Below are 25,994 nucleotides of genomic sequence, written 5' to 3'. Positions count from 1 at the left end.
ACAGACTAAAGGGAGCACAGTGAGATGGAGAGGGCAGAAAGCACCTGAACCATCCATATCTCCTGCAAACACAAATTCCAGGAGGTGAGCCTCAACAGCCAGAAGCCTTTGAGTTATCAAAATAAATAACTCCACTTTCAGGGGTATTCCCTCTCTCCTCACCCCTAAAAGCACTTGCACACACAAATACATGCAAGCAAAAAACAGACATCACACACACACACACACACACAAATTTGCTTACCCTATTATTAAGGACCTTCTGAACAGGTTCAGAATCATCAAAAACAACAAAACCGAAATTGGGTAACTTCCCACCACTGTTGATGCGCAGCTCCACCACATTCCCATAATCTGCAAGAGCAAAACACTTGTAACTTCTCTGCAGACACCCAGCTTACCCAACAGTTTACATCAGACAAAGATGAGCTATGAACTTAAATGAAGTTGACTGCTAAGATGTCTTATTAAAATGCAAACTATAGTTCAAATACTCCTTAGATGAATACGTATAACTGAGATCATAGAGTTTAAAGAAATGATCTAAGTCTAAAAGACATTGTCTCACATGTTCCTTGTACACCACTGTAAAGGAATTTTATACAACACTGTAGCACACCTACAACTCATGACACTGAAGTCAAGGTGAAATTGGTGTCACGATCAAGGGAAGTATCAGTTATGACATTTGTTATTTTAGAACTCAGCCCAAAACTCACTGTGCCCTGGACTGAACAGACCATTAAGACCTGACACTAGTCCTGTGCCTCCACTAGGTGGCACTGCCTAGGAACTCATGGCCACACTGAGAATCAGCACCTACTTTGGAAAAAATCCTTCAGTTCCGACTTGTCCACCTCATGTGGCAGGTTCCCAATGAAGAGCTGGTGACTGTCAGGGTGCCTCACCATCCTTCGAGGTTCCACGTCTCCTGGTTCACCAGCCTCACGGACTTCAGAAACAAAACAGATTCTCAGGGACTCCTCATGAGGAAGTTTCCCTTTGCCCAAAACCAAGTCATTCCCATGCCCCAGCCAGGCCCGAAAGTAAGTTCTTATTTCAAAACTACCCCAAGCTACAAGTCACCAGAGCTCTTACTTGGTCGGGGTCCTCTCTGAGGAGGGATATTGATCCGCTGTTCTCGAACTCTCTGATCTCTCTGAGGCCTTTGTGGTGGGATCTGAGAGTCAGGCTTAGATTCTGGACGGGGCTAAAAAGGGTTACAGATTAATTAACCTTTGTGAGAAGCCAACGTAGTTTCTGATATTCATTTCTTTTAAATTTTTTCAATGTGTATGTGTGAAAGAGAAAAGGCCACGTGTATGCATACCACACACATACAAATAGGTCCCACATGTCCAGCTCAGATGCCTTCACTCCCTGGACCACCTCACCAGCTCTGTCACTGGTTTTTCATTTTCCTCTTTTATCCCACGTGTCTAAGTGGTTTCCTTGCATACATCTGTGTGTTTTGACAGTGGAGGCCAGAAAAGGGCACTGGATCCCCCAGAACTGAGGTTATAGACGGTTGTGAGCCACTATGTAGGTGCAGGCAATCGGACCATATATATGTGTGTGCAAGGCAGAAGAGATGGCTCAAAGTTAAGAGCACTGGTAGGTCATCCTGAAGATCCAAGTTCAAGTCCCAACACCCACTTGGTTGCTCACAACTATAACTTTAGTCAGTGCCAGGGACTCCCTATGCCCTTTTCTGGCCTCCAAAGACAGCAGACAGGCACATGATATAAAAAAACTTGCAGACAAAATATCCATGCCCATATAATAAAAGACAAATTCTTAAAAAACATGTGTTTCTATGAGTTTCTGTGCACTCAAACTCATGCATCCCCTATGAAGGCCAAAAGAGGACATTGGATCCCCTAGTACTGGAGTTTCAGGCAGTTATAAGCTGTCATGTGACACCGGGAATCGAACCCAGTCCTCTGCAAGCGCAATAAATGGTTTAACAGCAGAGCTGTCTCTCCTACCTTTTGTTAATTTTCTTTAAATTGATAACCTAGAAAACAGCAATTCTGGCTCCAAGGAGATAAAGCTAGGCAGCTCCAAGGTTTACTAGCCAGCCAACCTTACCTACTGAAAGCTCCAGGTCAAAGAGACCTTGTGTCAAAAAAAGAGTACACAGATCTACAGGAAAAATGACAGAAGGTGGCCTCTGGCTTCTACCTGTATGCACACTCTCATAGAAAGGAAGCATCACACACCATCAACAAGACCCTGCTTTTTGGCAGGTGCTACCCCAACTACTGTGCAGTTCATCACAGCAAAGTCCTCAATGAACCCACATACCCCAGGGAAGCACCTCCTATCCTCTCCCTGTATACCAAGCTCCCTCCCATTCTCTAAACCTGTTAAGTCTCACATCCAAAGCACAGTTCATCTGCCCAAAGTCCTAGATTCAGACGCTTACCTGTGACACTGGTACTTTGACTACATGAGGTGGTGTCCCCGTCACTGGAACAGCCCCACTAGGAGGAAGGTTCTTACTAGTCACAGATGCCCAAGAAAATGTCTAAGGAAGAACAGGACACATCAGACCGACAGAGCCATTAGTTTCTGCTTCCCATCATCTCTGCATTACTCACAGGCAGGAGGAACTACAAGCATCTGCCATCTCACAAACTACATGCGAAACTGTCTTGGAAGCAGCCAAGCACATCCCCATAATCCTAATACTTAGGGGACTAAGATAGGCCAGCCTGGGCTAAAAACAACCAAGTAACCACAATGAAGAAAAAAAATTTAAATAAACTAGCAGAAGGCGGGGTAGTGGGGGGCATGCCTTTAAGCTCAGCACTTGAAAGGCAGAGGAAGGTGGATCTCTTGAGTTCAAGGCCAGCTTGGTCCACATACAGAGCAAGTTCCAGAATAGCCAAGGCTACACAGAGAAACCCAGTCTCAAATAAATAAACAAACTAGCAGAGAGTGAATATGTGGCTCAGTTAGCAGCTTTGCACAAACTCCTGGGTTTAGTCCTGAGTGCCTTATACATCAGGCATGGCAACACAGAACTATAATCCCAACAATCAGGAGGCAGGAGTCAGAGGATCGTTCTCAGTTTTGTTCAAAATTTGAGGCCAACCTGGGACAACATGAGAATCAAGAATCTCAAACCAGGAGACTCTGTAGTAGCCAATGCCTAGCACATGCACACCCACCCATGACCTGGAGCATAGCAAAAAGAAACAGGTAATAAGACAGCAATACAGTGCTAAGCCACAAACCATACCCTCAAGTCCTCCTGTGCTGGGGCCACATCTGCCGGAGCCGGGGAAGCGCTCTTCTGCACATCTTCAGGAGTAGCTTCTTCCAGTGCAGGCTCAGGCTTGTCCTCTTGAATGTCGGGCACAGGTTCCGGCTCTGGCTCTGGCTCCGGCTCTGGTTCCGGTTCCACAACAGGCTCCTCTAAATGTTCTTCCAAGTCATTGCTGTCATGGGAAAATTCAATGGATCTCTAGGACTCACCCATACACTTTGAGTCGTCTAATGCCTCCAGAGAGTTCTTAGGACAAGAGCTTTGCTAAATTCTGATGAACATAACAAGGTCAAACAGAGTCAAGTGATTCTCATTCAGTTACTATTAATATATCACACAACCCTTGTATTGAATGGGCTAGGGAAAGATCAAATTCTCTGAGGCCTAGCACAGGCCCAGCAAGCCTAGTAAGGCCAGCCAGTCTCAAAATATAGAAAATACTATCATCTGTGACTTTAACCACACAAAATAGGCCCCACAGAGACACACAAAAGGGCTGGAAAAGTGGCTTAGTAGTTAAGAGCACTGGCTGTTCTTACTTCCTGAGGCCCTGAGCTCAATTCCTAGCACCCACATGATGGCTAACAGTCTATGTGATCCACTCCCCTTTTCTGATATGCAGAAGCACATGCACACAAAACACCCACGTACATATAATACATGTCATGGTTTGAATATGCTTGGCCAAAGGAGTGACACTGTTTGTAGGTGTGTCACTGTGGGCATGGGCTTAAGACCCTCACCCTAACTACCTGGAAGTCAGTCTTCCCCTAGCAGCCTTCAGTTGAAGCTGTAGAACTCTCAGCTCTACCTGCACTATGACTGCCTGGATGCTGCCATGCACCCTCCTTAATAATAGTGGACTGAACCTCTGAACCTATAAACCAGTCAACTAAATGTTATCTTTAGAGTTGCCTTGGTCATGGTCTCTGTTCATAACAGTAAAACCCTAACTAAGACAATACAGATAAATAAATCTTTAACAAAACCATATACCAGGAGTTCTGGGACAATTAGGACTGAGAACAGTGGTTATATTCCCTCACCAGCTGCCAAGGAACATTTGTTCTCCCTCCTGATACCTGCTCGGTAAGCAGGCCTGTAGTAAAACACATTCTTCACTCTCAGCCTCGAGTGAACAGGTGTGACACTTGAAAGGCCATGCTGAACACTGAGTATTGACAGTATGGAACAATCACAGCACAGTGGCCCCTCAGGACCATCAAACTAAGACAACACCACACTCATTATTTGAGGTTATGAGAAAATATTAAACAAGGGTTGTCACGTAGACCAAAACTGTTCTTAAAAAAAAAAATATATTTTTACGTCTACATGTTTTTAAGTGTATATATACATGCACCAAAACATGATTCCTACAATTTGAGTTAAAAGAAGTTCTATGGGGCTGGAGAGATGGCTCAGTGGTTAAGAGCACTGACTGTTCTTCCAAAGATCCCGCGTTCAAATACCAGTAACCACAAGGTGACTCACAACCATCTGTAATGAAATCTGATGCCCTCTTCTGGTGTGTGTGAAGACAGCGACAGTGTACTATATATAATAAATAAATAAATAAATCTTAAAAAAAGAAGTTCTATGCTACCGTGTGGGTGGTGGGAACTAAATTCAAATATTCGGCAAGACAAAGTGCCCTTGTCACAACTCAACAGTCTCTCCAGCCCCCAGGACAGCCTTAAATTTTTTATTGCATTTACTTATTGTGGGGAGGAGGGCTGAGACACACACGTGGAGGTCAGAGAAACTGAAGACAACGCTCTCCTTCAGCATAGGGCTCCAGAATCAGGTCATTCTATGCCAGTCCATTTTTCTAAGCCGCAGGACTGGGCTATAAAATTTCATTATCACTCAGCTTGTGGGTTTGAAATCTTATTACCCTAGTTAAATGAACCCTTCTGATACATGTGTGCATGCCTACAGTCCCAGCATCTCGAACTCTCAGACAGATTTAGCCTTAGCTATTTGATGAGCACCTCTGTCTTCAAAACAATTAGCAACCTGAACCATACACATTTAAGTACATCCTACAAAATAAAGTTGTGAGTTATTAAGAAATAACAAATGCTGAGCCCATGCAGACTTGTGTTCACATCTGAATCACACAACCTGAGGTCACACCCACTTGGTGCACACTAGCCATCTGCCCACCATTGATTCCCAGGTTCTGCTCATCTCCAGGAAGTGACCCTAGAAGACAAGTGTGTCTCCAGTTGATCTAAGCTCTTACTGCAAGCCGGGGAAAGTGGAGTTTCTTACTTGACAGTTTGATCATAGAAAGCTCCAGAGTCATCAGGCCCCACCTCTGGTGTCTGCTGTCTTTCTTCAGGTTCCTCTACTTCTTCCTCGGATTCTAAGAAAGGAAGAGATGTAAAATAACCACAATCACTCTCTATTCATAAATCTCTCAATATGCAGGTTCTGCAGACACAGAAAACCACAGTAAAAAAAGCTGGGCAATTTGGTAAAGCCATAGCACAAACTTTAGGGGAAATTTAAGCATTTTAATTAAGAACAAAGATTTTTTTAAAAAGGCTCTTTAAATCTTTTAAAAAGCTCTGCTTGCTCCTGTCTTATTTGCCTGTCATCACACCTCCCCACTAGGATACTTTATTCCTGGGTCTGGAGAGGTGGCTCAGCAGTTAAGAGCACTGGCTGCTCTTCCAGAGGTCCTGAGTTCAATTCCCAGCAACCACATGGTGGCTCACAACCATCTGTAATGAGATCTGATGCCCTCTTCTGGCCTGCAGGAAACATGCAGGCAGAACTGTGTGTATACATAATAAATAAATCTTTTTAAAATTACATTTAACAAGACGCTTTATTCCCCTTTAACTGTGAGCAAAACAGAACAAAACAAAAAGACAAAAACCCTAACCCACCTCTTGATGCACCTGCAGCAGGCCCTCCCCACTGTTGTTAGCAGTGTTACCCAGCCTACAGAATGAAAGACTGTACCTAAAGGGGTCTATATTTAGAACTTAGGACACTATTCCCCCACAGGTCTGATGCTGCACCTTAGTCTGTGCCTTCTAAACTTTAGTAGCACAAAGCTATCATAGAACAGCATTCCCTGCAAAGCCAATCAAAGGCTGGCACCTCCACTGCCCATTCTACACAACTGGGGATCCCTAGAAAGACTGCATGCCATTCACCACCATGCAGCTCAACAAAGGTCTATCGGGTCTTCTCGTGGTCCTCTGCTAACTGGCCTGCTTCTAACCAACAGTAACTAACATTCACATTAACTAGCTGTGGTAGTTTGATGAGATTTGGCCCCACAGATTCATGTGTTTCAATGCTTGCCCAGAGGGAGTATGGCCTTGTTGGAATAGGCAAGACCTTGCTGAAGGAAGCCTGTCACTGTATAGGTGGGCTCTAAGGTCTCCTATGCTCAAGTTCCACCCAGTGAAGAATCAGCCTCTTCCAGGATACCTTCCGATCGAGATGTAGAACTCTGTGCTCCTCCAGCACATCTGCCTACACACTGCACATTTTCCGCCAAAATGGAATGAACCTCTGAAACTAAGCCAGCCCCAATTAAATGTTTGCCTTTGTAAGGGTCGCCTTGGTTGTAGTGTCTCTCCCCATTAATAAAATCCCTGTAGACATCTCACTGGTGATTCATAAAATACAGTGTAACAAGAATCATCTCCTAGGTCAGTCTGATGCCACACAAGTAACCATGGCAACAGCTTCACACTTACCCTCTTGAGGCTCCGTGACAAAGCCACCGAAGACCTCGTCTTGGTATCTGAAGATGTCATTGTGAACATAGAATTTGTTGGCAACAGAGCCCTGCAAGTCAGCAACAAGTTTTCAGTTATTCACACTTACAAAAATCACTACACCAGTGGTTCTCAGCTATGAGAGATTTGTGCCCCCAGCAGACATCTGGCAAAGTCTAGAAACATTTCTGTTTCACAGCAGGGGTTGTCTTCTACTAACCACTGAGAAAAATCACAGAAACTACTAAGTGCCAACAGCATTCATGACAGCCAGTATCGTCTGTGCCAAGACTGAATGCCTTACTGTTTGAAATCCTGATTGTACACAGTTGAAAAGAACCTCATAGACAACATTGTTAAAATATCCATCCTTACACACCAGATGGTCACCCACAGCAAAGGGGGGGTGGGGAGAGAAAGAAAAAAAAAAATAAGATGCCAAAGATGGAACGTTTTCAACAATTTAGAGGCATGGTAGCTTTAACTCCAGCAGGTATTTAAAATGCCCTAACTCTTATAAGAATATTAATCTGAATAATCAAATATTTCTCATGTGAATTTAGACACACTTAAGTCCAAATCCAATCATCTTATTGGCTGTTCAAAATTTGTAAAGCTGTTCCCTCATCATAAAGTGGAATATGAAAACATCCCATAGTGTTTGGTTTACACAATAACACATTTTCTTAAGGGAGATAAATGTCTCCCTTGAAAGACAGGAGACTGAGCCTGTGATCAGCACTACAAGCTGTAAAGCCCTGCCTATGGAGAAGTTTTCCTTGTCGGCTTCCTCCTCTTCCTTCTCCTTTCCTCCTTCCTCCTCCTCATCATCAAGTCTTTCTTCTCCTTCCTTCCTTTCTTCCTTCTCCTTCTTCTTCAAGATATCTCTTGGCTTACTGTGGGGCATGCAAACCTCCTGACTCACCTTCTTAAAAGGTGGAATTACTGGGCTGGAGAGATGACGTAATAGTTTGGAGCACTGGCTGCTATTGCTGAGGCCAATTTCTCGGCACCAACATAGCGGCTCACTACCACCTGTACCTCCAGTTCCAGAGAATCCATTGTTCTTTTGTGGGCTCCGGGGGCACTACATACATGCAAACAAAACACCCATACTCTAAATCCTGCCTACACCCTCAATGGTGGTGCTAGAATATCTGCAATTCTAGCACTTAGGAGGCTAACTCAGGAGGTCACATGTCCAGGACAGTCTGAGCTACATAATGAGGTTTTATCTTAAAACAAAAACATCCAAAGTTATTTTTTTTAAGATAAAAATAGTAACTTTACTATCCTAAATAGAATTTTTTTTAGATGGAGTCCCTATGAGCTGATTCCATACCTATGCAGCTTCCTGCCCGTTCTCTCTGAAGAAGGCACAGCAGATGCCATCCTCATCACCCTCTATGGTCCCTTCGGAAACCGGAAACCTAACTACAGAGAAGCACCATGAATGGAACAAACAGCTAATTCCCAAACGGGGCTTGAGCGGGGCCAGGGCAACACAAGGATATAAACCGTGTCACGCCCATGCCAAAACAGGCGGCATGAAGGGATCATGAAGGGATCCCACTGACTAGCCCCAGACATGAAGAATATGCTCAACAGTTATTAATGAATCCTAACTCACTAAACATACTAGAATGGCTGGGTAGGGGAATCCTTATACGATAATGCCAATGAATGAACACAGGGTGGTGGAGGACAGACATTCTCATCTGTCTCCATTCAGTCAAGAGCCTCAAATGAAAAAGAATGAGAGTGCCAAACTGACAGAGCAGCACATTCATAAGGACCCAAAGATTAGTCACAATGGCAAGACCTCAACATATCGCCTAGGGGACCAGAGACACCTAATAGGATCATGGTCACGAAGGATGAGTGGAAGAAAGTACATGATGTATGGACAACATGTGACTACTCTTCAGAACTGTCAATGCCAAGCAAACCAGAAGAAGAGACTACAAATGACAGGGAACAAGACATGGGACCAGATGATTACAACAGATAGTTATACACAGAATTTCAGATCAAGAAAAACTACAAGGCCGGCATACTTTATGAAATTCAGATATGGGTTACTGAGTTATACTGAGCAGTATTTTCTGAATTTGTTAACAACAGGATGATTATGAAACAGAATTCCTTGTCCTTAGGAGATGCCAGCTAAAGGGATAGTGTCCTTCATTTCAACAGTTTAGATGGAAGACACCTCCCAACAGTAATCTTCCTGGACCAGTGAAGATACTACAGCTCTAGGACTAGAGGACAAAGCAGCTCTGCCCTGCAGCCATACCTATAAACCTGAGCTGCCAGAAATCTAGACTCCACACAGCTTTTAGTCTTTAAATACTTCATCAGAGCCAACAGCTATCATGCAACATACCTCGGGAGCAAGGACAAAGGTCTGCATGAACCTCCGGAGAGCCTGGTTGTTGTTGGACAGTAGCCCCATCACTTGGACCACCACCCCATCATTCAGAGTTGCGTGAGCATCCACATGGCGGATCTTGGTGTGGCAGTTGGTGAAGTTTTGTGACATCACTTTCCTGTGGATTTCCTGAGGAATGGAGGCAACAGTCAATCCCTCGGGAACTCTCCAGTTCAGAAACTAAAACAGCAGCTGCCAGCACCAAGAACAGACCCTGGCAGATCTTCCAGCTCCACCCTGTTTTCTCACAGATCTGTACTTGACACTCGGCCCTACCTCCTGCTCCTGCAAGCAGTCCTGGAGCAGTCTCAAAGCAATCTGAAGAGCTACACAACAAGGAGACTGAAGGGCAGAAACCTGCTGTACTCACAACAGCCCATCTCCACTCAGCTTGACAAGACCTAGAATCACCTAGGAAACAATCCTCTGGGATAGCACCAGAATTTACCTTATGTTCCTGCTACCATGCTTTTCTCACATGGACTGTAGCCTCAAATTGTGAACCTCAATACCCCTTCTTCCTGCCTAAGTTGCTTCTCTTGGGTATTTGTCTCAGCGATGACACAATTAACACAAAATTCAGTTAAAAAATAAAAAATAAATCCCAGATTATAAGGCTTAGCTTAGCGGGTAAGGGCTCTTGCAATGGGGCCTGATAATCCTGAGCGATGTCTAGGGCCTATCAAGCAGAAGCAAAGAACTCCTGACAAGGCGTGCTCTGACCTGCACACACATGCCAGACAGATGCCAGCAAAACACTCATAAATATATCCATAAAAGAATTAAAATTTCTCAACACAGCAGATATTGAATGCATATATTATTGTTATAATATAGTCCAGTTGTCTCTGTGTGCTGTAATTCCAGTAATCACAGCTTAGCCCCTTAAAAACAACTGTTCTGCCACATTTATATGTAATCTAAGCACTTGAGAAACTGAGTCAGGAGGATATCCAGACATACATAGCAAGTTCCAGGACAGCCAAAAACATGTATCAAACTCATGTGTCAAAAAGTAATCAAATTCAGGTGCCTGGAATAAAACACCTTTTAAACTTAGAAACAGTGTTCTTCTGCTGAAGACAGCTATCTAACAGAGAATGAATGACAACGCACAGTCAGTTCAGCAAACCAAGGAATTAAACAGGAACCACCCTTAGGTACCAGCTTCCCGGTAGGCAGGGAGCTACCTCCTTTGCTGTTACTGGTCCACAGCACCCACCTTCTGCCCGTAGACTGCATCTGCTGGCTTCCCGTTGGAATCCAAGCCCCCATGGGCATAGGAAGAGTTCTTTCCATAAAATCTGTACAAGAGAAGGCAATTTACTTCTCATCTTCAAGGACCGGAAGTGCAGGTACTTAGTGTTCAGGCTTGGTACCTATCCACCTCACTGGCAGACTCACAGCAGGGACTGTCTATGTTTATGCACCGACAAGTCCATTGCACACGCCCGAATGAGAACAGTCTCAGTCAATGAGGCATGAGGCATGTGTGTGGTTTTCAAGTCCCGACTTCCAGGTTTCAGGGTAGGATGATCATGTTGGGAAGGACCTTGGAGTTTGTCAGCAAAGTCAGGCACTTAAAATCAAAGTCAAGTTCCTGTTTCCACTGAGGACAGGTGCCCTGTCACGGACCTGAAGAGTCGGTGCCTTCCCACCTGAGGAGGCAGTGGGCAGTTGTCCTGTGCACGGGTGGCATGAACTTCTATCCCTTTAGCTCTCTCATCTATACACTCAATTACCATTTTCATTAAAAGAACATCAGAGAGATGTACTGAAAAATGCTAATCAAAAACCACTGAAGACATCTGAGGGCAACTCTATAAAGCCTTAAATGAGCCCACCCTACTACTGTGGATCCATCCTGTTTCCATCTACCTTACCCCACCCCAAGCACACTAACTTGTTACTTTTCTTTTTTTCAAAACAGGTTTCCTGTGTAGCCCTGGCTGTCCTGGACCTCTCTATGTAGACCAGGCTGGCCTCAAACTCAGAGATCCACCTGCCTCTGGCGCCTGAGTGCTGAGATTAAAGAAAGCCATGTGCCAATGTACACAGCACCTTGTAATTTTCAAGCTCTTAAAAGAACTCATTTCAGCAGCCTCTGCTCTCTCCACCAGGCCTTCCACTGCACCCTTGATGGAAATGGAAAGGCAAGAAGTCTTAGGACATAAAAGCATCAGCAAGACAGGCATGTGTGTGTACAGTGTCTTCCAGCTCCAGCTTGGATTTGCACTGATGCAGATCCTGACACAACTAACTTTCAAGACAGTGAAGAAAACTGACATAAAACCCAGCAAGAACTAAGAAAAAGGTTAAAAACATGCAGACAGTTTCTGCTGCTCAGAAGTCAATCCAGAGATATAAATCCTCTGAGCATCAACATCTACGAGATGACACCAGCTTCTGAAATACTTCACCAAAAGATTGTCAAGAGAAGCAAAGACTGTTCTAGAAATGATAAGCTTTAGAAAAATATTTTAACCTGACTGAAAATATGGTACAAATATATCTTACAACTTGTGTGATAAATTACCCTAAGTCCAGACAGTTTTACATTCTGCAACAGTGTAAAAATGCCAGATTCGAGCCATCTCACTAGTGAACTAATACAGCTCTCTCTACAAAGTAAATCTGTGTGAGCTAAGTGTCATGGACACTTTTATCTCAGAACTGAGAAGGCAAAGGCAGGCAGGCCTCTGAATTCCAGGCCAGGCCAGGGCTGCAAAACATGGTAAGATCTTACTCGGTTTCTAACACACTATTTAACGGCGCCTACTGGAAGAACTATCCCACAACATCCCTCCTGAGCACTGAGGGCACACCTGTGCAGCATGTCCGGGGCCTGGTTCAGCAGGGTGTAATACTGTCGCACAAACTCCCGCCCGACCAGCAGGGGACTAGGCTTCTCCATAACCATCGCTTTGGTAGATTCAACCTGTAAAACAATGCAAGTCAGTCAACCAATCATAAAAGTTTGAAAAGGACTAAGTAGTGCTAAGCCAACTACACAGCATCGCTTCAGCACCCGAGTCTCGCTGCAACGTGCTAGCTACTCTGGGACTCCGTGTAGACCAGGATGGCATGGCACTGAGATTTGCCTACTTCAGCTTCCTAAATGTTATCACACCCAGTTTAAAGTTTGAAAAGGAATAAACATAAGAACAAGCTAAATCCATCGTTTTTACATCCCCAAATATTGTAATCAGATGAATACATGAGGAAAAAGTATAAAAATTCATTATTCCAAATATTCAGTTTTCTTAAACTAGAGATAAAATTCCAACAGTACATATTTGCAGCATGAGCCAGCCCAGTGATTAAGTCTCTAAGCAGCTCACTTAAACTCCTTCTAGTTCTTTTTGGTTTTTTCTTCAAGACAGTTTCTATGTACAGCTCTGGCTGTCCTGGAACTTGCTCTGTAGGTCAGGCTGGCCCTGACCAAGAGACTGTACTGGGACTGTGCCATGCAGTACTCCCAGGACTCCAGACCTCTCGTTTTCCCATCCTAGACTCAAAGACAACCTTAGCTGGTACAGTCAATGCCCATGTACCAGTTATCATACTCGATAGTCTACTTGGACCACAATACAATACAATACAATAAACAATACAGGCCAGGTGGTGGTGGTGGTACAGGCCTTTAATCCCAGCAATTGGAGAGACAAGCAGACATATTTCTGAGTTCAAAGCCAGACTGGTCTATAAAGAGTGAGTTCCAGGACAGTCAGGGCTATACATAGAAACTATGGCATTGGGTCACTGGGGGGTAGGGGTAGTGGGTTGAAGAGCTACAGGGACTGAAGAGAAGGTTCAGCAGTTAACAGCATGTGGATTCAGTTCCCAGCAACCATCTGTAACTCCAGCATCTTCTCTAGGCGCCTCTACAGGCACTGAGCAAACGTGTTCCACAAACATACATCCTGACAAGCACACGTAAGAAAAGTTTAACTGGAAATAGTGATGCACGCCTTTTAATACTAGTTCTCAGAATGCAGAGGCAAGCAGATCTAGCCTAGTCTACAGTTAGTTCTACCTCCAAGCTAGCAAGGTCCTGTCTCAAAAAAGCCAAAATTTAAAAAAAATTTAATCCCCAGAAACAAAAACTTCTTTACAGTCAAAATCAAATATATAGTTAACAAGATTTCTTTTTTTTAATTAAAACTAACAGCTTAAAAATCAAATGTAAACGTCCTTTGACATAAATGGTACATGTAGCAACCTCCTCCCATGTGAAACATAACACCCTGTTCATTTTCTCAACCACAGCTCCTAGATCAGGAACAGAATTCACAGCAGTGGCCTTTCCTTAATACTACAGAGTATTCAAGGCTCAGTAAAAAATTCAAGTCACCATTCTCACACAGGGCATCCCCAAAGCATACAAGACTCACAAGGCCACCTCCCCAGGTCTGTACACCAGAGAGGACGGCCGTAGATGAACTGTTGACCCTGTGCAGGTCCATGTGGCATCACCTAAGAGCTACCAGCTCACTGACTCACCAAGGCAAACATCTGCTTACATCTCCCCAAGAAAGCCAGTCTGTCCTACTCAAGAGATAAAATTATCCAAAACATATTCAAGCAGAGTGTGTACAAACCCACTTACAGTATAAAAAGGGATCGGTTTTACTTCAGCTTTGTTGTTTTGTTTTAAATTATAATATATGTGCTTTGTCTGCACGTATGTCTATGTACACATCTACCTACCACATGGGTAATGGGAATCAAACCCCCAAGTTCTGCGGAAAATTGGATAGCACTCTCTTGATCCCCTGAGCCCTCTCTCCAACCCAATTTCAGTTTTAATCTGTATACTTAACAGCAGCACAGCATTTACTACAATTTAAAGAAATCATTTATCTGACTAATTTGGGAAGACATGGGCATCTTAGAAGAATTAGACTTTTCCCAAGTACATCTGTTAAATACTGCTTCCCTGTTTAAAACATGGGAGGAGCCAGTGGCAGTGGTGCGCGCCTTTAATTCTGGCACTGAGGAGGCAGAAGCAGATGGATCTCTGTGTGTCCAAGGCCAGCCTGGGGTACACAGTGAGTTTCAGGACAGCCAGCACTACATATAAGAGGGGAAAATCCTTTCAAGTTCATTATTCAAACTTTGGGTTTTACCACATGTCAGTTGTAATAAGCGGTGGTTTACTGTCCAGCCATTCCATATAGAGGGAGGACACTGAAAAGCCCTCTCTCTTCAGATCATGGCACCTTTAATCTATCCCATAAGCATAGCCACCAAAGTCTATTATCAGTAGAAAATGTGGTAGTCAAATGGGATATCAAGATCTTTTGAGCAGGGTGAATAACATGGACCTAATAGTAGTTTGTACAATCAACCACTGGCTCAGGCCTGCTTTTTTCTTTTTTTCTTGAGCTAGGATCTTGGTGTGTTGGCTCCACCCACCTTCAAACTTCTTGGCTTGGGTGATCCCCGTTAGAGAATCAGTACTCAGACTACTGGTGCTTACACTATGCATGGCTGCTGTGCTATTCTTCGTGTGTGTGTGTGTGTGTGTGTGTGTGTGTGTGTGTGTGTGTTTGTTTTGAGACAGTCTCACAATATGAGACAAGCTGGCCTAGAACTTAATAATCCTCTGCCTCAGTCTCCATAGGGTTGTTGTAGCATGGTCCATTTCTTGCACTATTCTTGAATGTCTGAACAGTTACTTCATTTTACTAAAACCTAAATCCTAAGAGTTGTTCATTTCCCAACTACAGCTGTAAGGTCAGGTATATAATCCAGTCAGGGCAGTTCTGAATGGGACCCAAGAAAAAGTCACAAATTATTAAAACTTTGGTAATGGAGTTATACCACGTGGGTGGCAGGAACTGAAGACTGGTCTTCTGCAAGAATACCAAGAGTTCTTAACCACTGAGCATCTCTCCAGTCCTGTTTGTTGTTGTTGTTGTTAATAATACAATTGTGTGGCTCTCCAACATGAACTTGGTAGATGATGTGTGGCCAAAGAGGCACTGCCTAGAAACCAGAGCAGCTCCAGGAGGCTTGGCTGTGACAGAGCAAACAACAAAACTTTGATCCCAAGTCAACAAATATGAAGGTGGAGCACTGCAGATGGCACCTGGCTGCCTACAGTCACTGAGCTGAGTTCAGTCTCAGATCTAAGAGAAACCAAACTCTCCACTCCTCCTTAGAGTCTTTCCTCTGACTTCAGAGCACCAGTGACGTCACTGAGGTATGAACCAATGACCTAGAGACGCTGCAGCCTCAGTCATGGTTCTTCTCTCCTTCAAACACACCTGCAATCCTTGCATCACATGAAACACACCAGCTCCCAGAATTCCCGCCCTGACTTACTTCAATTGTCTGTACCCTAAAAGTAAGGTAAATACCACCCCCCCAAAAAAAGTCAGAGTAACTTGAACATCAGTATGTTTAAGAATATCTTAAGCAACTAATTCATCTTCTTTTCTGAACCACAGATAACACAGCAGCCCTTGAGAATGTTTTTATATTGCTCTCAAACTGGTCAACACTCGGTTCTTTGAAGCAGATTAATTCTATGTAACCAGTCTGACCCAGAATGTATTTTCCTCCAGCTTTGGCCTCAATTGCTAGACCTCAACAGACTATCTCAATAAGCTAATTAAAAAAAACAAAACATTTCAAACAGATTCTTTCCAGAAACACTTCTGCTCAAGGTGACAAACGGAAACAATGCAAACCTGTGAAAATGAAATGTTCTGCGAAGACACAAGCTGTGGAGGCTCCAAGGCTCCTTCCTCACTCAGCCAGAGCTTCTGACTATTACACTGTGTCCTCTCCAAAGAGCTTTTTGAAACTAGCTGCAAATGTGGACACACACCGTCTTCCCAATGTAACTAACAGGCTATCAATAAAGCTACCAAGGTCACCACCAGGAAGCAGGCCAGCTGGATGACTTCAACTGGAGACAGCAAGCTTCCCACACCCTGAAGAGCTCAATCGATTCTGAAAGGACAGACACCTGTCCTCTAAGACACTGCAAGTTCAGTAGACATTCCCAGGTCATTCCTACTTCTTACACTGTTTTTCCAGGACCAGGAGGGTAACCTCTGGGGTAGAACATAAACCCTTCCCTTAAATTATTATGGTTTGTAGAGAAATCAAAAATGAAAGAAAATTAACCTGGGAAAAGAGAAAGGTTAAAAATAAGCCATTTTCACTTAACAAAGTCTAGCATTCTGATGTTTACAATCTGGTTGTGTTTGTGTGTGTGTGTGTGTGTGTGTGTGTGTGTGTGTGTAAGTACCCATGCACACACACCCTGGAGACCAAAATCCCCTGGAGCTGTTGTTACAGATAGCTGTGAGTCACCTGATGAGTGCTAAAAATCAAACTTCCATAATAACAGCAAATACCCTCAACCACTGAGCCATTTTGCCAACCACCAACTTTCTATTTTTATTAAGCAATCTGCAAAGCCCCCCCAATCTTTCAATAAACTCAGTCATTGGAATTAAGGCCCATGGGATAGAATATCTTAGACTAAATAAATCATGGACCTATTGGAAAACCAAATACTACAGTTCTGCTAAAGGAACAGAGTAAAAAATGACTCCTAATGACATTCTGCTGCACTTAGAAATCAGTGCCCTGCTCAGCCATCAAAGTTTCTTCCTGCCTTAGATGGGAACAGTCCCACAGCTGGACACGTAAGAGTGAGAGACCTTGGTGCATTCAATCCTAGGTCGAGTGTCTCCATCAAATCCTCCCCCTCAGGGCTAAGGGAACCCAACAGAGGACGAATCCGAAAGCCGGTGGGCACAGGAGACACCAAGGAAACAAGGGCTTCTAGACACAGCAAAGCTGACACACATGTGAACTGTGCAGCATACACAGGGCCAGATGACCTCCAGTGTTAAGAGGGGAAGAGGATACAACCCAGAAGCTCTCAATAACTGATAACCACCCACAAAGGAAAAAGACATCTCTAGCAAAGCCTCACTTAACCCCACTCTGCCCAGCAGTCCATGGCCAGGACAAAATGAACTCAATGGTGTTTTTTGGAGGTTTTTGTTTCACAATGCTTTGTCTGGGCTTTTTTTTTTAACCTTCCACAGATCTTTTGCTTATATATGATGGTCTCTTTTTGTTTTTGGTTTCTCTCTCCCTCTCTCTCTCTCTCTCTGTGTGTGTGTGTGTGTGTGTGTGTGTGTGTGTGTGTGTGTGTCAGTGTCTGAATTTCCTGTACTTTTTCTTTGCCTGCTTTTTTCTTCAGTTTCTTGTCCTATTCTGGTTTTTGTTTTTATTTTACATTATTTTTACTTTACTACTATTAGATGCCTGATTGTATTCTAATGAAAAAGAAAGGGTGTAGATTTGAATGAGTGGGAAAGTGAAGAAAATCTGGGAGGTGGGGGAGGGGAAACTAATCAAATTATACTGCTGAAAAAAATCCATTTTCAAAAAAGCTCAATCATAAAACATACAGGACTGCAGGGGTGGGAGTCAGAAGCAACCTGAAATCAGCCTCAGAGCCACATAAAGGAAAGGTAGCAACATATTAATGTACACAGAAGCACACACACGTATTTCTTATTGGCTGGATTAACTGGCTTGCAAGCTTCTACATAAATTTTCAAAACTTTCACTTGGCCTGAGGTTGCTAGGGTTGCTAGATCTCATAGCTTCTTTGCTGACAATGCCAATTAAGGGTCCTCCCCTATATCCAGATAACCACCTCTGGATGAAAGCCAGCCACCCTACTGCCAGCATTTGTTTCAAAGAGAAACTGACTGCTCTCAGGAATCTGAGGTGACCACATGCACATTTAAATGGCTGAAAACTAAAGAAAAATAAAGCCGTTCGTTAAAAGGATCACTCCAGACTGAAAACCAACACTGACTGCACCACATCAGCAGCACATAAGGCCTGGTTCATCTGTCTAAGAGTCATACTCTGTATAATAATCAGAAATCCAGGCGTAGATGTTCACAATTGTAATCCCAGTTCTGAGTGAACACCAGAGAAGGAGTTCAAGGCCAGACTGAGCTACATAATGAATTTGAAACTTCACAGAAGATCAAAAAAGCAATTTTAATAAAGCGGATCAATCGTTTTAAAAAGTATCATGTAGTAGTGAGAAAAATGTCTCAATGAATTTTCAATACCTGCAAAGTAAAGCCAGATAGGCAGATAGTCTTAATAAACAAAATGCAAATGAGCTCTTCTAACAGGTTAGCTATGAAAATATAGGGATCCACGGAACTAACTTTTCAGAACAGCGTGCAGTAGGCTTGTGGCTCAGTGGCAGAGTGTCTAACTAGCATGAACAAGGCCCTAGGTTCAATTCCTCATAGTACAAAAAGCACACCCACATATTTATGACTAATTCCAAAGTACAAACACAAGTAAGCACACTTCATTCTTAACAAAGGGCGATACAATTCAAACTCAAGGAGCAGGTTGGGAGACTATGACCAAGAGCTCATTCAGATCCCAACACCAGCACAGGATAGCTCACAACTGCCTTTGCCTTTAACTCCAGCATCAAGGGTTTGAATGGTTCTTGTGGCCTCTGTGAGCATGTACAAGTTCACCTACCCCTTAATCTTGAAATGTGTGAAACAAAATCTGCAAACAGAAGCCAACCTTCCAAAAAAAACCTTACAGGACAATTAAGTTAACCAAGGATCCCTTTTTTCCCCAGGGCTTGGTTCGAACTTAGTGAATGAGAGACAGGCTTTTTCTCTAGGAAGGAGCTCACTAAACTGCCCAGGCTAAACTTAAACTTAAGGCTCAGCTTCCTTACCTAGGAGGGAACACACAGGGGTACTGAAAATTCTTTTGTGGGGTTAAGCAGTTCACCATCTTGATTGTAGTGATAATTACATGAGCGCAAACATCAGACCACCCTTTAAATGTATGTACTATCTCATTAGATTCCGATAAAGCCATCCTTAAACCTCCCCACACTAATAAAATAACCTAAAAGACTAAAAGTTTCATGGAAAGTCAGAAGGGAGTGGGAATCTACATGGGAAAATTGGTCTTTACGATCCCCCAACCTGGTTTTGTTTTGTTTTTTTTTTTTTTTAAGGTAGCATCTCACCCTGTAGACCTGGCTTCAATTTACCATAGAGCAGGCTGCTGTAGAATTGAAGTATCTACCTGCTTGTCTCCTGACTGCTAGGAATGAAGGTGTACACCACTATGCCAGGTTTTATAATCTTTTAATATTTATTTAGCATGCATGCACACACATACACACACGTACCAATTCACATGGACATCATACGTTAACTTACTGGAGTATGCTTTTCTCAGAAAGGAATTTTTTAAAAAGCAATGCAAAGTATTAATTATTCTGAGTAGTGTCAAAATGTCATTTTAACTATTTTACAAATGTATCAAGAGCACCAAAAAACAAAATTCAACACTGAACACTTTAAATTATTTATCTGTTTGAAGGTTATACATTGTATTTCTATGTTTGAACTGAGAACTGAAACAATGTCTTTCTAGAACCCGAGTAACTTTGTTGCTTGTAACTTTGTTGTCAATCTCTTCAGAAGCAAATGTAGTCCCAGTACTAGATGGGACAATCTGTCAATTGGTCACTTTGGACACACTACCTGCCACAATCCCTCCAAAATTCTCTCTGGTGAAAGGCTAATTAAGTTGGGCCAAGCAAAACACCCCATTAATTAATACAAGGAAGAAAATACTTAAGTTACATCAGAGAACCAGCCAGGCCTCAGGGAATTTGAGCCCAATTACTTGGAAGACAAGTTCAAAGCCTGCCTCAGCCTCAGAGTTCAAGACCATCCGAGGCAAAGAGCTCAAATAAAAAGTAAAGAGACCTGGGAACATAAGGTACTCAGTGCTGACCCATCATGTCCAAGACCCTAAGTTTACTACTGCCCAACCCCACAAAAAGAAAAGGAGGGGGCAGTGATTATACCAACAAAACATTAACATACGCATCATTAAAAAATGGTTAATACTGGGTACAACTCAGAATAAAAATTAATACTATAAGGTCCCACTGATAAAATCAAATCCCTAAATTATCAAGGAGAGTTGAGTCTGCTGGAATCCCAGCATTTCAGGAGGCTGAAGCAGATCAAGTTTAAGGTTAGCCTGGGACACCAAGAAATCCTGTCTAAAAACAACAAAATAAAGTAGTAGAGAAAAATAAATATAAATTCTAAAATTAAGTAGGAAAGCTTTAGAAAAAAATCAGACTATTAAAAAAAAATCATGGGGCAGGGGGGCTGGAGAGATGATGGCCCAGCGGTTAAGAGCACTGACTGCTCTTCCAGAGGTCCTAAGTTCAAGTCCCAGCAACCACATGGTGGCTCACAACTATCTGTAATGGAATCTGATGCCCTCTTCTGGTGTGTCTAAAGATCGCAAAAGTGTACTCATATAACTAAAATAAATAAATCTTTAAAGAAAAAAAAAGAAAGAAAATCATTGGGGCTGGAGAGATGGCTCAGTGGTTACGAGCACTGACTGCTCTTCCAGAGGTACTGAGTTCAGTTCCTAGCAGCCACATGGTGGGTTATGGCCTTCTGTGATGGGATCTGATGCCCTCTTCTGGTATGTCTATTTCAGCATACTTATATATAATAAATTTTTTTTTAAAAAATCATGGGGGGGCTGAAGAGATGAAGAGATGGCTCAGCGTTTGTTTAAATGCACTAACTGCTCTTCCTGAGGTCCTAAGTTCAATTCCCAGCAACCACATGGTGGCTCACTGGAACCATCTGGAATGGGATCTGATGCACTCACTCTTCTGGTGTGTCTGAGGACAGTTGCAGTGTACTCATAAATAAATAAAATCTTTTTTTAAAACACTGCTTCAAAAGAGTCTTCAAAATCAGGAATGTCTATATATTTTTAGTCCCTGCACCTGAGAGGCAGAGGCAAGAATCAAGGATTAGAAACTAGATTAGGTTATGAGACCCTACCCAGATGGTGTGGTTATATAAACCTTTCCTTTTTCTAGGATTAAGGCAAGCAGATCTCTGAGTTCAAAGATAGCCTGGTCTACATAAGAGTTTCTCACAAAAACCCATAAATGTTGGCAACTTTAATATATATGCCCACAAACTCAGATACTCTCTCCTAAAGGATAGTCTTATTTCCCTTCCCTTGGGTATGAGTTGGACTTAAACAGAATAGAAAGGGAAACACAGCCACATCACCCTCCCCAACAGTGCCATGGGGCCATAGGAGATTGTGGTGCAGACCTCTGTGGTCCTCCCACAGAACCATAAGCCTAATCCAGCCATAAAACAAACCTAAATGAGATTCTAAGTGTCAAGGCCATGAAGGGCAGAGAAGAGAAACTCACACATGAAACTAAGGAGACAAGAAGATTTTGGAGTGGATCCTGAAACAGAAAAAGTACATTTGCAGAAGCACCTGAGGAAACCGAAATAAAGCCTGTGTCTACAGGGTTTACCAATTTGTTTTGATAAATTCACACTGATTGCAGAGGATGAGGTAGGCAGATCTGTGTTACAATTCTTCTATAAATCTAAAACTGTATCAAATACGAACTTTTCTAGGAAGAAAAACTACAAGTGTCACTAAGCTGGACAATGTTTTTACTCCCAGAGTAGCCCCTGCCCATTCAAGTTAGCCTTAACCCATGTGTGGCAGCCCACCACACCTCAATCCCAGCCTCAGGAGCCTAGGCAGCCTATGCTGGACAGCAACACCCCAAAGTAGTGTAGGGATGTAACTCAAGAGCAGGGCACGTTAAAAAAAAAAAAAAAAAAAAAAAACTGACCAGAAGGGGAAATGCACCTTATACTCAATTCTGACAAGAACTCCAGCTCCTTAGATCCCACAGTGCATAGGTGGACTTGCAGGATTTTCTTTTTAAGATGGAGTCTCACATAATCCAGGCTGGTCTGAATTCCTTATGTAGCCCAAGATAGCCCCTGAGACCATTTTTAAAACACTAGAAGTGCCTAGGATTGTGGGTAAGAGTCCGAATTGGGTCCTAGCTTCAGTCTGCCACAGCCAAGTAACGGCGTAGTGACCAGAAGAAACACGGTGCTCTCTGCCTTTTACACCTAGAATGCAGCACACACTGAAGAACAGCATTGCCAAGCCTTCCTTCCAAGGAAGCAACTTTCTTCCTATCTGTAATGTAAACCACGAGTTCCTAGTTAGCCCTACCACCTGGCTAGCAGCTCAGCTTTCCCAAAGTTGCACAAAAAAATAAAGAAATAAATAAAAACTAAGTAGAAAATAGTAAATATTTCTAGCTAACTGCCACTAGTCACCAGCTACAAGTGGGGTGACAGCTGCTGAATCTAAATTTAACTTCTGCAGTTGGACGAAGGTTCTCCTGAGCTTGGGCAAAGGTCCCCACTCTGTGTGACAACTACAGGGAAAGGAATTATTGTCTCTTTTTTTGAGACAGGGTCTTACTGTGTAGCTCAGGCTGGCCTGGAACTCACTCAAGAGATCAACCTGCCTCTGCCTCAGAGAACTGGAATTTAAGATATACTCTATCACACTTGATCTACCTATTTGACAATTACCCTCTCTGTAAAACAGCAATGTAATATAAATGCTAAAGCACACAACTCAAAAAAAAAAAAAAAAAAAAAAAAAAAAAAAGTAACCAGGCAGTTTTATTACATTGGCCAAAGAAACAGAGGAAAAAACTTGGTTTGGGTTACAAATTCTCAGTTTTCTATTAAGCGAGCCTGTTAGCATTGGACTAATTCATTAAAAAATCATATGCAGCCAGGTGTTGGTGGCACAGTACTCAGGTGGCAGAGGCAGGCAGATCTCTGCATTCAAAGCCAACCTAATCTATGAGTGAATCCCAGGACAGCCAGGGTTACACTGAGAAACCTTATCTCCAACAGGGAAGAAAAAAACATATGCAATCGCAAACCATTTAAAAACCTAAAGTCAACCTATGCCTTATGCTTTCCATGTAGTTCAGAAATACAGGGAAACCCATTATGCACGATGACTTTCAAGCAGGTCAAGAACACACATTTCCAAAATCTAATGCTCAGGCACTGGACTGATAGCTGAGAACTAAAAACCAGAATGTGAGTTAAAAGAAACTGCCCAGTTAGAACCATAGCTCAAAAGACTGACCTCCACCGCAGTAACTTCTGACAGGTTTCCCATTCCTACCCTACTAACCCCCTGCCTGAGGCCAAGAGCACAGGTCTTTTAAATGTGTGGGGATGAGATTAACAACCATTCCCTTCAATTAGACCATTTCACCTTGATATATTTGACCTCAAGCAGTTAGTAAAACTTCCCCGGTTAAAAGCAGGTCACCACCTGCATTAAAAAGGTGATGAAAAAAAAAAAAGGGAGATGAACTACTGCACACATTTCAAGGAAACAATGTTATATTCAGAAGAAAGCCAGCATGCATCCCCAGTGTTTGGTTCTTTATTGCCACTTTGTATTTACTTGGAAAACAAAAGCACAACTTTAAACTTCCTTGGTTTTTAACTTTTTGCAAGGATGTGCACCTTGAGAGCTAGTCCTAAAACTTTTGTAGTCTGGTTTTAGTCAGAAGAATCTGCAATCTATCCTGCTGTCTAAAGCTGGGAGAAGTGATCCTCAGCACATAAAGATGGAACTGACCAGAAATCCTTTAAAACATCTTTGTAGGCAGGGGATATGGCTCAGCAGTTAAGAACACTGAGCTCTTCCAGAGGTTCTGAGTTCAATTCCCAGCAACCACATGGTGGCTCACAACCATCTGTAATGGGATCTGATGTCCTCTGCTGGTGTGTCTGAATACAGCTACAGTGTACTCATAAACATAAAATAAATTTTTTAAAACTTTGCAAACCTTAGAAACCCAACCAAATACGTACTAAAATTATTGAGCTGGACTTGGTGGGATGCTCCTTAACTCCTGGCACTGAGGAGTTTTCCTCCTGAGTTCCATGACAGTTAAGGGCTCGGCTCCACAGTAAGAATTTGAAAAAAAAAAAAAAAGTTGATCATAAATGGCTTGGCAGGAGACCTATCTGCTGTGCTTGCCAACAAACCCAATCGGTGATTGTGACCCAATGCACAATAACTGGACACTGGACACCATCCTCTCCCCAGCAATTTCAGATATGACTTATTTCTGTGGCCCTCGTGACTGAACCTGGGGCTTCCTGTATTCCATGCCAAGTGCTCCACCTCTGAGCTGAAGCTCGGGTCCTATCCAATTTCAAACTTTAACCTCAACTCTGGTGAGAATTTAAACTCGTTTCCTTGGACTTACCTTCTCAAAGGTTTTCATCTAAGTTTGTTCTGACTCAAAACTAAAACATTCAAAGTTTAAAGGGGGTCTAGAAAAGTCAAGATCTAATGTCAGAGTTTTGACTTCCTGCTGGCGGGAGTTTCCCACCTCGAGGTGCATTTCAGACCTGCTGAGGAGCACATTCAATTACATTACACTTTATTTTCGTCTCTATTTTTCCCAGAAGCTAACTTGGAGGTGCATCTATCTATCCACGTGGGTGTGAAGAAGGCCAAGTCCTCCTTTGTCATGCAAAATTCCACTTTTAACCAATCTCCCTTCTCTGGACTCCTCCACTGGTTTGCACAGACGCCACCACCGGTCTTCCCATGCTGAAGTTTGCACCCCATGTCCAAAAGCTATGACCAACCGTGTCCCACAGCCACGTAGCCTGCACAGATGCCTATCCTAACCCTACAGAGGGCCTTGGTTCCACTTCGTTCTCACCTACCTGATCGCACCCAGATGACAGGGAAGGGCGGGAAAAAAGGGAACTCTCGGCATAGTGCAGGGGGAAACAGTGGAGTTTGGAGAGATCACGTTTTGGCGTGGCTGTCTCTGCACCACTGAGCCCTTGATCCCGGGGTCGCGCGCCTCCGTTCTGCAGCCCTGGGAGGCGCGATCACGTTCTCAGCTTGGGCTCCCCCAACCCCCATCCCCATATCCGAAGGCTTCCTTAGAGTTCTGGCCCAGCTACATCCCGGAGAGCTGGCGCGCGCCAGAGAATGCGCGTGGAGCACGCAGGGCCGGCCAGACGCGTGACGCCCGCCGTTAGCGCGGCGGACCACGCGCGGGGGCCCAAGGCGCAAGCAGGAGGCCGCGCCGGCCGTTGGTGGGGGTGGGGACGCGCCGCGCGGCCTCCCGGGGCGCCCCGCTCGCGGCTGCAGCTCGGCTCACGCCCGGCCCGCATCCGATCAGCCCCACCCGCGGGCCCATGTACCTGTGCGGCTGAGCAGGAGGTCAGGGCTGCTGCGTGGGAGGAGGTGGCGGCGTCCCTCGCGCGATGCCGCGGCACGCGTGCCCGCCGCCCGCTATATAGCCGCGCTCAGCCGAACCTGCTGCTCCCGGCCTCGTGCAGGGACCAATGGCCGCCTCGTCGCCGCGTCCCTTGGCTGCGATTGGACAGCGTCTCTGTCCAGGGGCCGGGCTCCTGAGTGGCTGCTGCATCTGCCTATAACTGTAGAATCCAGTGCCAGGATGGACAAGAAGCTTCACCAATACTTGGGTGGATTATAAAAATGAGGGCGGGATGCACTGAGAGCGACACTCAGACAAGCCAATAGTTGCATG

The 25,994-nt window shown here is 43.8% G+C and overlaps 1 protein-coding gene across 1 annotated transcript in view; it reads right to left on the bottom strand.

The window, feature by feature from the left end:
* G3BP1 (G3BP stress granule assembly factor 1) overlaps positions 1–25,749 on the bottom strand; it is a 31,134-nt gene extending 5,385 nt beyond the window's left edge. The window contains exons 1-11 of the mRNA XM_080923350.1: positions 25,645–25,749; positions 12,277–12,389; positions 10,674–10,755; positions 9,407–9,580; positions 7,000–7,090; positions 5,552–5,645; positions 3,248–3,446; positions 2,429–2,530; positions 1,099–1,210; positions 824–952; positions 245–354 (exon numbers count right to left, since the gene is read on the bottom strand). Coding sequence (XP_080779476.1) covers positions 245–354; positions 824–952; positions 1,099–1,210; positions 2,429–2,530; positions 3,248–3,446; positions 5,552–5,645; positions 7,000–7,090; positions 9,407–9,580; positions 10,674–10,755; positions 12,277–12,371 — 1,188 coding nt within the window. The 5' untranslated portion in view covers positions 12,372–12,389; positions 25,645–25,749. The remainder of the gene's footprint in view (positions 1–244; positions 355–823; positions 953–1,098; positions 1,211–2,428; positions 2,531–3,247; positions 3,447–5,551; positions 5,646–6,999; positions 7,091–9,406; positions 9,581–10,673; positions 10,756–12,276; positions 12,390–25,644) is intronic.
* Between the last annotated feature and the right edge of the window lie 245 nt (positions 25,750–25,994).

Source organism: Micromys minutus, assembly GCF_963924665.1.
Source record: "Micromys minutus genome assembly, chromosome: 10".
NCBI lineage: Eukaryota > Metazoa > Chordata > Mammalia > Rodentia > Muridae > Micromys > Micromys minutus.
Note: the sequence above shows the minus strand (reverse complement) of the source record. Positions and strands in the feature narration are given on the sequence as shown.